The 17,428-nt window shown below is 36.4% G+C and overlaps 1 protein-coding gene across 3 annotated transcripts in view; it reads right to left on the reverse strand.

The window, feature by feature from the left end:
* Positions 1-13,059: 13,059 nt before the first annotated feature.
* Positions 13,060-17,428, reverse strand: part of LOC141506896 (interleukin-10 receptor subunit beta-like) — a 108,933-nt gene continuing 104,564 nt past the window's right edge. For 2 of the 3 annotated variants that reach the window (XM_074214083.1, XM_074214081.1), the window contains one exon: positions 13,060-15,466. In XM_074214083.1, the coding sequence (XP_074070184.1) occupies positions 15,242-15,466 (225 nt within the window). In that variant the 3' untranslated portion in view covers positions 13,060-15,241. The remainder of the gene's footprint in view (positions 15,467-17,428) is intronic. The other variant, XM_074214082.1, reaches the window with a different exon arrangement.

The raw sequence follows: 17,428 nt of genomic DNA on the forward strand, positions 1-17,428 counted from the left end.
ACAGGAAGCCGCGCCTACGGGAGAAGAGCCCGGACAGGCGGGCCACGGCCCCGCCCCCCGCCCCGCCCCGCCCCAGGGCCGCCTCTTTCTGCCACGTGACTGCCCCTCCCCCTCATCCCTGCTTTCCCGGAAGCCTGAGGCCACGAGCCTCAGTGCCTTCCGGGAACACCGCTGCAGTTCTCTTCCGGCGTCCCTCCGCCTTTTCTCGCGCCCTCTCTCTCTGCCCTTCCCCCCCCTCTCCTCCTCCCCTCTAGCTCTTTTCTCCCCCCCCCTTCTCGGAGTGCGCATGCTCCCCTTCGTCTCTTGTGGTCTGAAAACCCAATGGGCTTTTTGTTTGGCGGAGGACAGTTGTGGAGGATATTATTAAGAGATAACAGGGAGGAGACAAAGAATCAGAAAACCTTTCATAATTGTATAGAAGGATGGGGAAGAGCTGCATGAACTTTTTTATTTTTTAATTTTATTTTAGGGTTTTTTTTTAAATTTAAGGCAATGGGGTTCAGTGGCTTGTCCAAGGCCACACAGCTAGGCAATTATTGTTTTAAGATTTTTATTACTATTATTTTTTTTTACAAGGCAATGGGGTTCAGTGGCTTGTCCAAGGCCACACAGCTAGGCAATTATTGTTTTAAGATTTTTATTACTATTATTTTTTTTTACAAGGCAATGGGGTTAAGTGGCTTGCCCAAGGCCACACAGCTAGGTAATTATTAAGTGTCTGAGACTGGATTTGAACTCAGGTCATCCTGACTCCAGGTCTGGTGCTCTACCCACTGACACCCAGCCGCCCCTATAAACTTTAAAGTGTATATATTTATTCTATTATTTCGTTTGTCATTTGAATCTAAAATTCTTGATTGTTTTTTAATAGCGTTTTATTGCTTCAGCTAACTAGCACCCCCACCCCTTTCCAGCCCTCCCCTCCTTCTTCTAGTGTGCTTGTTTCTTATTTTGAAAAAATGAGTCTAATTTGCTTCTTTGAGCACCAGGGTAGGATAGAATATTTGGGGGCCTTATTCCCTCCCCTTCCCGCCCATCCCTAAAGAGTTATTCAACCACTGCCCAGTGACTCACTATGAAAGAAGCCTTTTCTAAGTTGCAGAAAGGCCACCTCTTTGTTCATAGAGTATTAGGATTCCTGCTGTACAACCTTTTAGCTGAAGGCAGAGAATCATTACATCAACTTTTCCAGCTGCAGTTATGTCCACTTCACTTTATGAATCCTGAAATCCCTTTCTCTGATGATAATCTTTTGTCATTCTATCCCCCACTTAAACATTCTGACCCACTACCCTGCTCTACATCTCCACTGCCATCTCCATCCCTCTCACTCTTCATTTCTTTGCCAGAGAATATACTATTGAATTTGGCACAATAACTAGGCATGAAAAGTTCTTAATTTGGAAAGTGTAAAATGCTATGAGCCAGTGAATGAAATAAATGATTATATTCAAAAAGTATGTTGGATTTGCTTGAGAGAATTAGACATATCAATGTGTCTATGTGGTGGATCCTTTTCTATTTTCACTTCTTTGCTCTCTAGTTCTAATAGATCTTGGAAAGTATGGTTTATGATTCTTAAATATAAATATAAGATTTTTTGGACCATTTTTTAGGCCCACTTTGATTTTCTTACAATTATTCCTCTATGAGTGGTTTTCTATTTGAGAAGTTTTTGGTAAATAATGTCTTACATTTGTGTTATCAATAGTTCATCATTATAAATACTTTGTCCAGAGTGATTAAAATGGATTTTATTACATCTTTGCAAAGAAGTACCTCCTTTCTTAAGGGGACCCCCCAAATTACAAAAAGGCAAGTCTTATATGCAGTTTGAAAGGCTTATTCCTAATCCTTTGTGCCAATCATTGGCCAGGTATCTCATTGATACATTCATCCCCACATGTTTTCCCCACCCTGCATTATACTAATGAGCACTGGGGAGTGAACAGTAACATCCTTGAGCAAGCACAAAGGACAAGGACATAGACCTTAGGTCAACTCAGAACTAGATGGAGCAGGCCTGATCTTATCTTTGGTTTTGATCAGATCAGGGCCAATTCTTTTGTCTTATACTTGTATGCCTGCCCATAGGCACCAATACAGCAGACCCTAATCTTTGTAATGGAAACAATCTCCCCTCACATTCTTGTGGAAACCAAATACCCCACATTCTTCACAGTTTGTTTCTCTTTTTTTGATCTTTTGTTCTTCTGAGCTCCAGTCCTGTATCACCAATGCCTTTTAGATATCCTGAATTTTATATCTCCAACTTAATGTCCAAAATGGAACCCTCTCCATGCTCATATTCTCTTTTCCAAGTTTCTTATTACAATCATGAACATAATATTTCTAGTAACCTTGCCTTGCAATGGACTTTCACCCATTGGTAAGTGGTAGAGCCCTAGCAGAGTGAGCACTGATATTACTTGTGACAAAGGTAGATTCATTGTAGTCCTTTGCTTACTTTAAACTAGAATTGTTCGAACTTTAACTCAAGAGATCCCATATCAGTTATGAACATCATTGGTTAATATGTGATTTATGTCTTGGTGTTGAGCAAATGTTTTTAGTATAGTTTCATCTATCCAGGAATCTTGTACATCCAGACAAAGAGAAACTTTGTTGAAGGGAAATCTTTAAGGTTATAGGGAGTTAGATAATCTTTGTAAACAACAACAGAAACTCAAGGGGACTTGATATTTTCTTCACTTCTAATTTAATTATAGGAATGTGAAGATGTAACAGCATAAATTCTGTCCCACAGCCCAATGGAATTCTCTCATCATTAGTAGAGATGAATGTCCTGCCATCCCTGAAGGGTGAGTTAAGTTGCTTAAAATGAGAGACCTTCAGTTCTTGCTCAGTTTTTTTTTTGACCTTCAATTTCCTTCTAGATGTTTTTGGCTTCCAACTTTGAGAAGGAAGATGGAAAAGATCAACTTTAGATTTCTGAAGGAAATACTCTGAGCAGGCATAAGAGGAGCTGGCAGTCTCTAGCACATCCTAATCTGTTAGGAAAAGGAATGTGATGGAGACTGTCAGCTCTTCCTTTAGTAGAGTGATAATTCAGCTCAACCAATAGAGCTTTGCAATTTAGAATTTTTTTGGTGGGCTGAATTAATTCTCTACTAATGGGAGAGCTCCTTTACACACACACTCTCTCTCTCTCTCCATATATATATATATATATATATATATATATATATATATATATATATATTTTTTTTTGCTCTGATTTTTCTATTATGATTTGGCTAAGTGGGTTTCTTTGCTATTTGCTGTGTGTTCATTATGGAACCAGTATTTGGTGGTGGGAAAGGGGCCAAGCCTTGAATAATGAACTTAGGCTCTTTCTTATCCTCAATAATGACACAGTGATGAAAAATTAGATTGGATCAAGATTAATAATATTTAAGGGACAAGAAAGATAAAATTATAACCTGGTACTGATGCAAGGAATTATGAATATAGGAGGTTTGTAATTGTAAACAGATTTTTTAAATCCTTTATACTGTTAAATTTTGTAAAAAATGTTATCTGTTCCTGTGATATAAATTGACTCCTATTGTTCCATTATTAAATGTAAAATTTGTGGTGGCTTCTCATTCCCAGCTTCCAACCCTTTACCTGGTTTTGGTCACATGAGACAGGGAGGTATTTCTTCTTTGACCTCAGTCTCCAGACCCTTCAATACTCCTAGAATGGACAAGACTATAAAAACCTGGCCTAAACTTCCCTCATGGCCAGCTAAAAGTCCAAGCCCATCTGGCTCTCCCTGGTTTTCTCTCCCTGTCTCTCTTTCTGTCTGTCTCTGTCTCCCAAACAAACCTCTCCTAGTCTTCTAGAATCTTGTTGCTTCTCCAGGAGGAAAAAAAAAAGCTTTCATCTGTACCCTTTGTAGGCTTCTATAATAAATCCTGAACAGTTTGGTTTTTTTAGGCTTTTTTGCAAGGCAAATGGGGTTAAGTGGCTTGCCCAAGGCCACACAGCTAGGTAATTATTAAGTGTCTGAGACTGGATTTGAACCCAGGTGCTCTTGACTCTAGGGCCGGTGCTTTATCCACTGGGCCACCTAGCCACCCCCCTGAACAGTTTTAAATCCCAGAGATGTGCATGAATTCTTTCACCATTCAAAAACTCTCAATCCTAATTTGGCAACACCAATCATCTGGCAACAGTACCACCATCTCTCTGAGAAGGATAGAGAGGAGGTATCGAGCCCCAGTTCATGCTTTTCTTGCTAGTAGAGATGAAAGTCTCCCTTGGAAAAGGATGAAGAGAGGAGATGCTAGTGATATTTATTCTGCTTCTCTTTGAGCCACATAATGACAACATTCCTATGCAACATGAAGGGGGGACAACTCTCATGCACCAACTCTTATTACAGTAGAAAACCATCTTTTTTTTTCCTATTTATTTCAATGGATTTTGAGTTTTAATGCAATAAAAAAATTCACATAAATTCTCAAATGGCTCACAAAGTACATTCTTTGAACAGGTTATCAGGAAGGTAGAATCAAAATAGTGGAATAAGAGAAAGCAATTAAACCTAGTTGCTATTATGTCTTCTCCATTCTTAACTATAATTTTCCTAGGCTAAAAATGAAATAACAAAGTTAGTTTTAAAAATGAAGTTTTTCTCTAGTATCTTACCAAAAACACAGAAGTAAATGAATAATCAATATTTATAGGATTTAAACAAAGAACCAGAAAATTGTGAGGGCTAACTAATAAGCTTACACATCTTACATAGAGGTGGCACAAATCTTAACATAACATAGGTATCCTGATTTACAAAGTCCATTCCTTTTTATAAAACTAATAAGAATTAAGATAGAAGGAAGACCTTTGTATCCTATTCTGGGGAAACAGATCAATTCCTATTAAACTTAGCATATTTAGCTCATTGTCTTTCCTCATCTGGGTAAACTCAAATTTGCAAATTTACATATCAATCAAAGGACATAGGTTGATGAGATGGAAAGGCCTGGTCTGCCCTTAAGTCTCTAGTGATAAGGACACAATTCCTGACTAGGGCAAAGGTTAGCATCCAGATCTATATTCCAAACTTACAGAACTCAACTGGGGGCTTATAGAACAATTTTGATCAGAAATATTAATTCCAAATTAAAGAATATCAGATTGGGGGGGGGGAGCAGTGGATAGGGCACCAGCCCTGGGGACAGAAGGACCTGAATTCAAATCCAGTCTCAGACAATTGCCTAGCTGTGTGACCTTGGACAAGTCACTTAACCCTATTAACCTTAAATAAACAAAATTTAACAAAAAAAATATCAGATTTAGACACCATAATGATTTAGACTGATTCAGTATCAGGTCTAATTTTGATTAGACAAGTCAAGAAAAAGACACAATGAGATTTTTTTTTTTTAGAACAGGGCAATTTAGGGAGACAGACAGGTCTGAAGACACTGGGGATAGAATTTGGTCAGAAATCCTCATGGCATAGAGAATGCCAGTGCCCAGGGACTGAAAGAGGACTGAACTAGGATACTAGGGCAGAAAAGAGCAAGGCAGAAAGACATTCCAAGGGATCCCTGAACTCCTCCTGGGTATGAGAATGGGTACAATCTGGCAGCTCTGTTACTCACTACCCAGTTCTATATTACAGATCTGTGGTAGAAAGAGTTGTCATAAGCCTGGACTCTAGCTATCTACTGAGCAAGGAACAAGTTCCTGAAACATAGCTCTGTGTCAGGAACAGACATAGAGGGGGGGGACTCAGTTCTCATCTTTAGTCAGGTGTATGATTATGGGATGTAAAAATTAGCGGTTGGAGTCCCAGAATTAAAGAGGGGTGTGTGTCAGCATTTCAATTACTCTGAACCAAAAAGAAAAAAAAATCTGTTTTCAGAAGTAGTCAACTGAAACGCTCAGCCAGGGACTGGGAGACTCAAAAAATAGGTTAGGAGCTTGCAGGAGGGCAGTGAACAAGCTTCTCCCCAGATCTAAGAATTTTGGGAGCACTGAAAGCTTTCAGGTTTCCAGACTTATCTCTGAAAGCATTAGAAGGATGTCAGGCAGAATTTCCCCTTAGAACCATACAGAGTTTAACATAAAGTCCAAACTCAGAAATGAGCAAACAAGAATCTCACCATAAAAAGAAGTTAAAGACACAAACAAAAGAACAAAATGATTTGAAAATAATTATAAGCAAAGGCTTAAGGAAAAAAATAATTTGGATATAAGTCCAACAAAAATTACTAGGAGAACTAAAGTAATAGGATGACAGAATATAAGCAATCCAGCTGAACTCTCTCAATATTTCCTTTCAAATAATTTTAAAATAATGCCTCAAGATGATCAACTATGATGAACTCAGCTTTTCTCAGCAGTTCATTGATCAAGAACAATTAGAAAAGACTTGTGATGGAAAATGTCATCAACATCCAGAGGAAAAACTATGGAGTCTGAATGCAGAGCAAAGCACACTATGTTCACTTTTTAAAACTTGTTTTATGTTTTTCTTTCTTTTTCATGGTTGTTTCCCCTTTAGTTCTGATTCTTTTTTCATTATATGACTAATATGGAAATATGTTAAACACAAATATACATGTACAACCTGTATCAGATTACTCAATGTCATGGGGAGGGGAGAGAGAAGAAAGAGTGGTAGAAAAATGTGAAACTCAAAAGCTTACAAAAAGATGAATGCTGAACACTATTTTTACATGTAATTGGAAAAAAAGTAAAATTAAATTTAAAAAACCTCACATACATTTTGTAGCTACAAAGCCAACAAAAGGTCCTGGGGAGACATTTTTCTAGTCTAAGAAAATTTAGGAGATCAGTAGAAGAGGCTTGTGATGCTGGATTAGAGGCCTGTTCATATCCCACGTATGGTGGCACCAGTAGCAGCCATAACAACAACATCAGGAGCTTTCAGCCCAGAGATGGTGGGGGGCGGGTCAGAAAATTGGTTAGAAAGAGATTTCAAGGGACCCTTTCTGGCACTGGGTTCAGCTGGCACTGGTTTGCAGTTTTATTTCCCATAAACAGTTCTGGGTCATAGTTCTAGGATGGTTAGGAGCATTGGGGGATAGGAGCACTCACTGGTGGTGAGTAACAAAGCTACACAAGGGAGTAGGAAACCTGGTCATGGTTCTAAGGCAAAGAGGAGTACTTGTGCTTGTGGCTGCAGGGAGGGACCAGGGGCCTTCTTATGGGCTTGCAGAGCACTGACCAGGAGAACAGTGACCACATCTCTCTTCAACACCATACCTCAAAAGCACTAAAACCTTGGAGACTCTTTGAAAACACTGATACAAAAAAAAAGCTAAAGCTTAGAAAAGTGCCTTCCCCAACCTAGATGAACAAAGCTCAACTTTACCATAAAATTTAAAGTCAAGAAATAGATTGGAGAAATGTGCAAATAACAAAAATAGCATCATGTCATAAAAAGATACTATGAGAGCAGGGAAGACCAAGACATAAACTAAGAAAACAATGTGAAAATAGTTACAAGGCTTCAAAGAAAGCAACTAACTGAACCCAAGCCCAACAAGATTCCTGTAAGAGTTAAAGAGCTAAGAATGGTAGAGGCAAAGAAAAGAGAGTGATGCAAGGAAATTATGAAAAAAGAATTAATAGTTCTGGTAAAAGAGGCACAAAATAATACTAAAGAAAATTAAAAACAGGATTGACCCAATGGTGGGAAAGTCACAAAAATTCACTGAAAAAAATGACAGAATGCGACAGAAGGATGCACTGGGAGAAGGGGGGAGGGGGAAGTAAGATGGGAAAAAATTTCTCACATAAAAGGTGTGTAGGGAAGAGCCTTTTTGGGGGCGGGATGCAAGGCAATGCTTGAATCTTACTATAATTGGAATTGGTTCAAAGATGGAAGAAAAATTATCTATCTATCTATCTATCTATCTATATTCTTATGCATTCAGTTGTGTATAGAAATGTAACTTACTCAATAGAGAAATAGGAGGGGGAAGGGAACAAAAGAAAGGGGAAGATAAATTAAGTTTGATAGAAATTAGAAGAAAAATAGGCTTTGAGGCAGGAGAGGATAGAAAAAGAGAGAGAAGAAACCTAAGAAAATGGGATGGAGGGGCAGCTAGGTGGCACAGTGGATAAAGCACTGGCCCTGGAGTCAGGAGTACCTAGGTTCAAATCTGGTCTCAGACACTTAATAATTACCTAGCTGTGTGGCCTTGGGCAAGCCACTTAACCCTGTTGGCCTTACAAAAACCTAAAAAAAAAGTTATTGAGGAGAAGAATGCTTTAAAAAGCAGAATTGGCCAGATGGAAAAAGAGATAAGAAAGCTCTCTGAGGAAAACAAATCCTTCAGACAAAGAATAGAACTCAGGGAGATTGATGAATTTACGAGAAATCAGGACTCAATACTTCAAAACCAAAAGAATGAAAAATTAGAAGAAAATATGCAACATCTCATTGAAAAAACAACTGATATGGAAAACAGATTTAGGAATGATAATTTAAAAATTATTGGAATACCTGAAAGTCATGATCAGGAAAAGAGCCTTGACATCATTTTCAAAGAATTACTACAGGAAAATTGCCCTGATATCCTAGAAGCAGAGGGCAAAATAGAAATGGAGAGAATCCACCGATCCCACCAAGAAAGAGATCCCAAAAAACCAACCTCCCAAAATATTATAGCCAAGTTCCAGAACTCCCAAGTCAAAGAGAAAATATTACAAGCAGCCAGAAGGACACAATTCAAATACTGTGGAGCTGCAATCAGGATCACACAGGACTTAGCAGCAACTACATTAAAAACTTGTAGGGCTTGGAATATAATATACCAGAAGTCAAAAGAGCTTAGAATGCAACCGAGAATCAACTACCCAGCAAAAATGAATGTCCTCTTCCAGGGAAAAAGATGGACTTTCAGTGAACCAGGGGAATTTCAAATGTTCCTGTTGGAATGGCCAGAGATGAAAAGAAGGTTTGATCTTCAGATACAGGACTCAGGTGAAGCATAGGGATTGAAGGAGAGGGGTAAAATATGAGGCACTTAATGATGATGAACTGCATGTATTCCTGTATAGAAAAATGACACTGATAATACTCATATGAACCTTCTCAATTAACAGAGCAGGTAGAAAGAGTTTTTATAGATGAAGCACAGGAGAAAGCTGAATTTGAAGATAAAATATGGTGTAAAAATGGAGCCAATAGAAAAAAAAAAGGAAATGTAATGGGAGAAAGAAAAAGGAGAGGGGGAATAGGCCAGGATATTTCATATAATAAGATTTTTCTTTATTACAATGAGCTATTGCTAGGATATGGAAGGGGGGGAAGGCAAGGGGGAATGAGGGACTCTTTGCTCTCATCAGAGGTGGTTAGGAGAGGAAACAGCATATATACTCAATGGGCTATAGGCATCTGGAGTAAGAAGGAGGAGGGAGAGGGGGAAGGGGGGGATGTGAGTGATAGAGGAGAGGTTGGACCATGGTAGGAGAGTGGTCAGATATAACACATTTTATTTTTTACTTCTTGCAAGGGCCTGGGATTGGAAGGCCTGTCCAGGACCATAGGGCCAGATGGATGCTGGGCCTAAGCCCAGTGGTACGGGGGCTTGTGGCCTCTTGGCCCCAGGGCCAGGGATCTGTCTGCTGCACCACTCAGCTACCCTACAGCAGAGTCAGAGTGAAAGGAGAGAGAAATATATAGTATATGGTAGTGGAGAAATATGAAAGGAGAGAGTTGTGATTGGCAATGGTAGAAAAATATGGAAGTAACTTTTGTGATGGACTTATCATAAAAAATATGATCCATCTATGACAGAGTTGGTGGTGTTGGAACACAGACTGAAGCACATTTATTATTATTATTATTTTTTGGGGGGGTGCAGTGCAAATGGGGCTGGGTGGCTTTCCTGGGGCCGCATAGCAGGGTGATCATTGGGAGTCTGAGTCCAGATTTGGACCTGGGTGCTCCTGGCTCAAGGGCCAGTGCTCTGTCTGCCACCCAGCCGCCCCTAATATTATTACTATTTTATTTTATATTGGGTCTTTTTCTTTCTTTTTTTTTTTTTGGTTTTTGCAGGGCAGTGGCTTGCATGTCACACAGCTGGGTGATTGTTGGGTGTACAGGCCGGATGTGGGCTCAGGTGCTCCTGGCTCCAGGGCTGGTGCTCCGTCCACTGTGCCACCTGGCCATACCTACAATTATTACTATTATTTTTTTATTTTAATTTTAATTTTTTTTCTCTCCCCTTTACTTTATCGCTCAAGAGAGTCTTTTTTTGGAGGAGGGGGTATTTTGTTTACTCTTAAACAAGAATATTTTATTAATGTTTAAAAAACATTATTTGTACAAAATGAGAATAAATAAATATTAAATTAAAAAATAATTAGTAAAAAAAATAAAGAAACAAAACAAGAAAAAAAACCCTCACTAGATCCCATCATCTCCTTAGGTTCTCTAAGCATCATGGAAAAACTGGATTTGGCCAGTTATGGTCACACATTTCTATCTCCTACTAGATTTTAAGGACCTTGAGGACAGGGATATCACAGAGAAGGAAAGCAAGCACATATCATACAAGAGGAAAACAAGGACTCAAAGGATATTCAAAAGGGATTCAGTGACATAAAGCACCACATTTACAAACATTTTTCAAAATAAATTTTGAAAAAAATGCAGAATGATATGAGTCAAGCCAGGAGAACAATTTATACAATACAATAATAACAACAAGCAACAGCAACAACAACACTATAAAGAATCTCAAAAACTGAAAGACTTTATAATTCTCTTCAATGAAATGATAAAATACATTCCAGAGGACTAACAAAGTAGGATAAGACCAGCTTGATAGGCAAATGGACTTAAAATGTCAAATGACACATTACCTTTAGATTATGGTCAATCAGGAAATTTGTGTTTATTTGTTAGGTCAGCTTTTCTTTTAATTAAAAGAGCAACTTTAATTGACGTGGGAATGGAATGGTTGAGGAAGAAAACAAATGCTTGTGAACTGATAAAATAAAATTTTTTGTTTCAATATCAAAAAAATCTAATATGCTAGATTGGCTAAACTAAAAAAAAGATAGGAGTAGCAAACAGGATCTCAAACAAAGGGATAATCAGAGAAGCTAAATCTTGCTAAAAGGTATCATATATAATGAAGCAATAATATAAACTTCTTTTTACAGTATGTCTTTGACAAAGGCCTCGTTTCTCAGATATATACTGAATATAGAACTGAGTCAAATTTATAAAAATAAGAGCCATTCCTCAATTGATAAATTGTCAAAGGTTATGAATATGCAGTTTTCAGAAGGAGAAATCTAATCTATAGTATGAAAAAATGCTCTAAATCAATATTTGAGAAAAGAAAATTAAAACAACTCTGAAGTACTGCCTGATAACATATTAATGCTGGAAGGGATGAGGGAAAAAAAAGATACACTAATGAAGTTGTCATTCTGGAGAAAAATTTGGAGCTATGTCCAAAGAAATATAAAACTTTGCTTATACCCTTTGACCCAGCAATATCACTACTTGGTCTGTGTAATAGAGATCAATAAAAAAGGAAAAGAAGTGACATGTACAAAAACATTTATAGCATTTCTCTTGTGCTGGCAAAGAACTGGTCATTGAGAGGATGCACATCAATTGATCAATGGCTAAACAAGTCTCTGGATATGATGATGATGAAATACTATTGCGCTATGGGAAATGATGAAGGATGTGATTTCAGGAACATGGCAAGAGCTATATGAAGTGAAGAAAAAAGAATGGGAAGTTTATTGAGCACAATGACGTTCCATTACAAAAGACTTAGCTTCTCTGACCAATGCAATGATTCAAATTAATTTCAAAGACTTAATTTTTAAAAAATATTTTATTTTTTCCAACTTCCTAAAATGATAGCTTTTAACAATCATTTTTTTGCAAGGTTTGTATTTTTCTCCCTCTCTCCCTCCTTTCTCCCCTCCCACTGATAGAAAGCAATCTAATATCAACTATATATGTATAACCATGCTAACCATAGATCCAAATCCAAATTAAAAAGAAAAAACCTTAGAGAGAAAATAGTACATAAGACTTAAAAATTGAAGATTGTAAGCTTTGGTCCACATTTAAAATTCACAGTTCTTCTCTGGATATGGATATTATTTTCTATCACAAGTCTTTTAGAATTGTCTTTGATAATTGAACTGCTGAAATGTACAGGTCTGTCTTAGTTGATCATCACCTAATGTTGCTATTAGTGTGTATAATATTCTTCTGGTTCTACTCCACTCTGCATCAGTTCATGAAAGTTTTCCAGGTTATTCTGAAGTCTCATCCCTTATGATTTCTTATAGAACAATAGTGTTCCATCAATTTATATATCACAATTTGTTCAGCTATTCCTCAGTTTCCAATTTTTTTCTACTTCAAAATGATCTGCTATAAATACTTTCGTAAATGTGAGTTTTTAAATCTTTTTTTTGTGATTTCTTTCCTAAGACTTATGATGGAAAAAAAATGCTATCTCCAAATGAGAAGTGATGAGCTCTGAGTGTAAGATGAAGTATAATTTTCTCACTTTATATTTATTGCCTTTTTTTTGGAACATGGCTGATAGTGAAATAGGTTTTGCATGATTTCACATATATATAATTGATAACATATTGCTTGCCTTTTTAGTAGGATGGGAATAGAGTAGAAGGGATATATATATATATATATATATATATATATATATAGAGAGAGAGAGAGAGAGAGAGAGAGCTTGGAACTCAAAATTTAAAAAGAAAAATTGATAATAAATCAAAATATTTTAAAATTAATTGGAAAATAATGAAATAAATGATACAATGGAATATAAAAATGTATTTGGTGAAATGGAAGGTAATAATACCATAGGATGTCACAAAAAAATAAAACCAATGTGAAAAATATGAAAAAAAATGTGACATATCCTAACAACTATCCTGGAAAACAGATCAAGGACAGATAATTTAACAATTACTGAAATACCTGAAAAATAAAGAGCTAGTTGGCATATTTTAATAAATCATAAAATTGCCAGAATATCTTAGAAACAGAGGACAAAGTGGAAATTGACAAATCTACCTAAAAAAAAACAACCACCAAAACCCCCCCAAACCAATAAAAACTCCAGGAAAATAATAATCAAAATTCAGTGCTCTGAGGTGAAGGAAACAAATATTGCAAGCAGTCAAAAAGAAAGAATTCCAATATGAGGAGCCACAGGATTGTACAAAATTTATCTGTCATCACAAAAAAAGTTAAATGAATTACTGGAATTAATTATAATACAATATAACATTATAGGAGATCATCATTCCAGTATTTCTATTACTATTCTCAATATAAATATAAATATATGCATACAGAAATAATAGTGGGAACCTCAATTTACCCCCTTGATCTAGATAAGTGTAAGTATGAAATAAAGAAAAAAGAAATTAAGGAGATGAATGGAATTTTGGAAAAGTTATAATAGACCTTTGGAGAATATGAAATATTATAGAAAAGAGTATTTCTATTTCTCAACTGTATATGGTATCTTTTTTGGGGGGCAAGGCAATGGGGTTAAGTAATTGCCCAAAGTCACACAACTAGGTAATTATTAAGTGTCTGAGGCCACATTTGAATTCAGGTCCTCCTGACTCCAGGGCCAATGCCCTGTGCCACCTAGTTGCCTGCAAGTGTATGGCATCTTTTTACAAAAATGGCTATGTATTAAAGCATAAAAACCTCAGAAATAAATGTAGAAATAATAAGTCTAGCTTTTTTTCTGACCTCAATGCAATAGAAATTGTATTAAACAAAGGGCCTTTCAAGGAGAGATTAAAATTTAATCAGTGAAAACTTAGTAACTTAATTGTAAAGAATAAGTGTGCTAAAGAACAAATCCCAGAAACATCAATTTTATTAAATATAATAACAACAATGAGACAACATACAAAAATTTGTGGGATTTGTACTATGTAGCCATAGTAATACTCTGGGGAAAATTTACATATCTACTTACATTAGATTATGAGATGATCAACTATGATGGATGTAGCTCCTCTCAGTAGTTCAGGAACAATCCTGAGAGACCTCTTAAAGCCAATGCCATACACATCCAAAAGAAAAAACCATGGAGTTTGAATGCATACTATGTTAGCTTTTATAATACTTTTAAAATGTTTTTTCTTCCTTTCTCATGGTTTTTTCCTTTCCTCTTAGTTCTAATTCCTCTTTCACAATATGATTGTAATGGAATAAACTAGATTCAAAATGTATAATTTTTACAAGATTGTTCACCTCCATGGGGAGGGGGGGAGGAAAAAGAGGGTGGTAGAAAAATATGGAACTAGTAAATTTGCAAATGGATGATTGTTGAAAAATTGTCATTGCATGTAATTGGAAAAATAAGATAAAAGTTTAATTAAAAATACATCAGTAAAAGAGAGATCAATGAATTGGACGTGCAATTTTAAAACTAGAAAAACTAACTCTCCCCCCATTAAATATAAAAATAAAAAATCTGAAAATTAAAGGAAATTAATAAGGAATACACATAGGCAAAGAGAAATTTAGATGTATGCCATTTTGTGCAAGTCATGACATGATTTTCCTGATGTTATGGTCTTCTTCAAGAGACCATAGGAGAAGAACCATCACTACTACATGTATTTAGCATTGATATTGTGTCTATAGTTCCTTTTTAGCAAAATGCAGTTTTCTTGATTATCTCTTAGGTCTATTTTTGCTTTGGCTATTGTCTTAGATCATGATCCAATATCTACATTTTATTTGTCAACTTCTGCTGAAGCATAATAGATTCTGCTCCTGCCCCTTATTTTAACTCTATGTATCTTTCTGTTTCAAGTATAAAGGTAATCCTAGTAAACATTTCCTTGGAAAAAAATTTATTATTTTATACATTATTTAAGTGTTAAATTGCATCAAGGATTTTTTCCCCCCCTTGGAAAGAACATTTTTAGTTAAGATTTCAGAGGCTCTTGGTTACATTCATTCCTTCAAACATTTATTTTTACTTAAATTTATCACTTATTAGTATCAGTTAGACCCAAAAGTATGCTGATAAAAGAGAAATCTCAAAAACACCCTTTTTGTTTTCTATTAGTAACTTCTCAAGTGGGAAAATAACCATAATGGAAGATTTTCCCCAAATGATCATTTCAAATTATGAACAATTCCATTAGAGAAGGCTTTTGAATCAGAGTTTGATGTGATGGCTTAACTCTATATTTTACTACATGCTCTTCACTTGCATGAGACTGGACAAACTTTCTGACTAGCTAGGTGATTATTTTCTCCAGAAAGTAGTGATTGTTGCAGTGCTTCTGTTGAACAGTTACATGGGCCCCTTGTGTTATGTGCAGTGATTTCAGATTTGTCTACGACACTTAATTTATCAAAGCATTCATTATCACTGGGAGGTATTGACAAGAGAAATGAAATGCTGTTGTAGGAAGGCTGGTCCAAATACTGTGGAAGGAAAAAAGGAAAAAAATATTAAAAAATCATGGCATATGCATTCCTTTTTTAAAATTAAGGTTTACTAAGATGATAATCAGAACTAGTTTGTCTGAAAATATCAAAGTCTGTTAATTAATACTTAATTTGTTAAATCAGTTCACCACAGATTTGCTGTATGATCTTGGGTAAATCTCACATTCAAAATGTTTATTCTTTTTATGGGCAACTAGGTTGGCAGAGTGGATAAGAGCATTAGTCCTGGAGTTGGGAGTACCTGAGTTCCACTTTGACCTTAGACACTTAAGAGTTATGTAATCCTAGGCAAGACATTGTAACCCAGGTTGCTTACCCTCCCCACCCCTCCAAAAATGTTACCTTTTGAAAAATCAAAATTTTTTATCCTGATTAGGATTCTGTGCAATTAACACAGAATATATGGAGGGAGTACTGGACCCTGATTCAGGAGGCTTAGGTTCCATTACCTTGACTAGTTTCATGACCTTGGAAAAGTCACTTAATTTTTCTAAAACTTGTTTTCCTTAACAGTGAAATGAATAGGCTGGAACATGTTATTTCTTAAGTTCTTTCCAATTCTGAAGCTTAATGGTATGATATTTTGTCTTCTTTATGGCTCTCTCTTCTCTATCATCCAATTCTTTATATGTAAAAACATTTAAGAAAAATTTGCAAACTTCATAATTTTTCCTTTATTTCTTTCATTTCCCATCCCTTCCTGGTTATTTTTTAAAAAATTCACTTCTTATATTCTATTTAAAAGTTATTATAGAAATTCAACCTAATAAAATGAATACTGGTCAGGTCTGAAGTTAGGTCAGGCCAGATCAGGTCAGAGGACTCTTCTCCTTAATACCTCTCTGATCCTCAGTTTTCTCTTAGATAAAAATGAGCAGACTGAGCTGGGTGATATCCAATATCCCTTCTTTGGAGGGACAGGGAAGGAAAGAAGGGTCTAGGTTCTAGGGTAATGGCAACAATCACATCTGGCTTAATATAACTAAGAATCTTTTTCCTTGTTATTTCTCTTGACTCAAAGAGTCAAGGTAAGCAACTTTGGGAAAAATAAATAGGGACCTTTCATATTTCCTAGAGTCAGTATATTCATTCTACAAGCTTGAGAAATAGATTCTTCTTCCTTTTTTTCCTTCAAGGCAAGTGACTCGCCCAAGGTCACACAGCTAGGTAATGAAAAATTTTTTATCTAGGTAATTATTAAGTGTTTGATGCTGAATTTGAACTCAGGTCTTCCTGACTCCAGGGCTGGTGCCCTATCTGCTGTGCCACCTAGCTGCCTGAGAAATAGACTCTTGCCTGGCTTGGAGGAAGAGGAATTTTATATCTTTCTGAAGTGGTAATGGTGAGGACAAACTCAGGGATGAAGACTCCCCCTAATCCTTTTACATAGCCTGCATTTGTACTTGCTACCAAGGTCTAAGTAATCCTTGGGGTGGGGCAGAGGAGAGAGGAACTAGAACCTGCTTATAGCTGCAGCAGCTGCTTATATGGAAGAGTATCTGCCAGAAACCTGCAGTTCCAGAGTAGGTAGGATTTCCTTTGTGCACCTCTCAACAACTAGCTTATGCTGTAGTTCCTGTGGAATACAGCCTTTACTTGGTTCTGTTTCGCTCTTCTACTTTGTTCACTTGTTGTAGATCTCTGCAATTAGCAGGTGAGTTCCCTGACCATTAAACCCTCACAGCTTATTCCTGAAGGTCTTGGTCTTCATCCCCCTATAAGGTTAATTTCTTTACTAGGTTTTCTTTAAGTAATGTGCACTTATAAGGTGTTTACTATGCACCAGACACTGTGCTAAGGATTGGAGATACAAAGGAAAAAATCAAAAGTCCCTGTTATATATGGAAGATTATAAACATTTAGTTCTCTACTATATTAATGTTGCAGTTTATGGCAATGAAATAATTACTTTATTTTTTTAGTCAAATGAAGCCAATG

This window comes from Macrotis lagotis, chromosome 1 (assembly GCF_037893015.1).
Source record: "Macrotis lagotis isolate mMagLag1 chromosome 1, bilby.v1.9.chrom.fasta, whole genome shotgun sequence".
Lineage (NCBI taxonomy): Eukaryota > Metazoa > Chordata > Mammalia > Peramelemorphia > Peramelidae > Macrotis > Macrotis lagotis.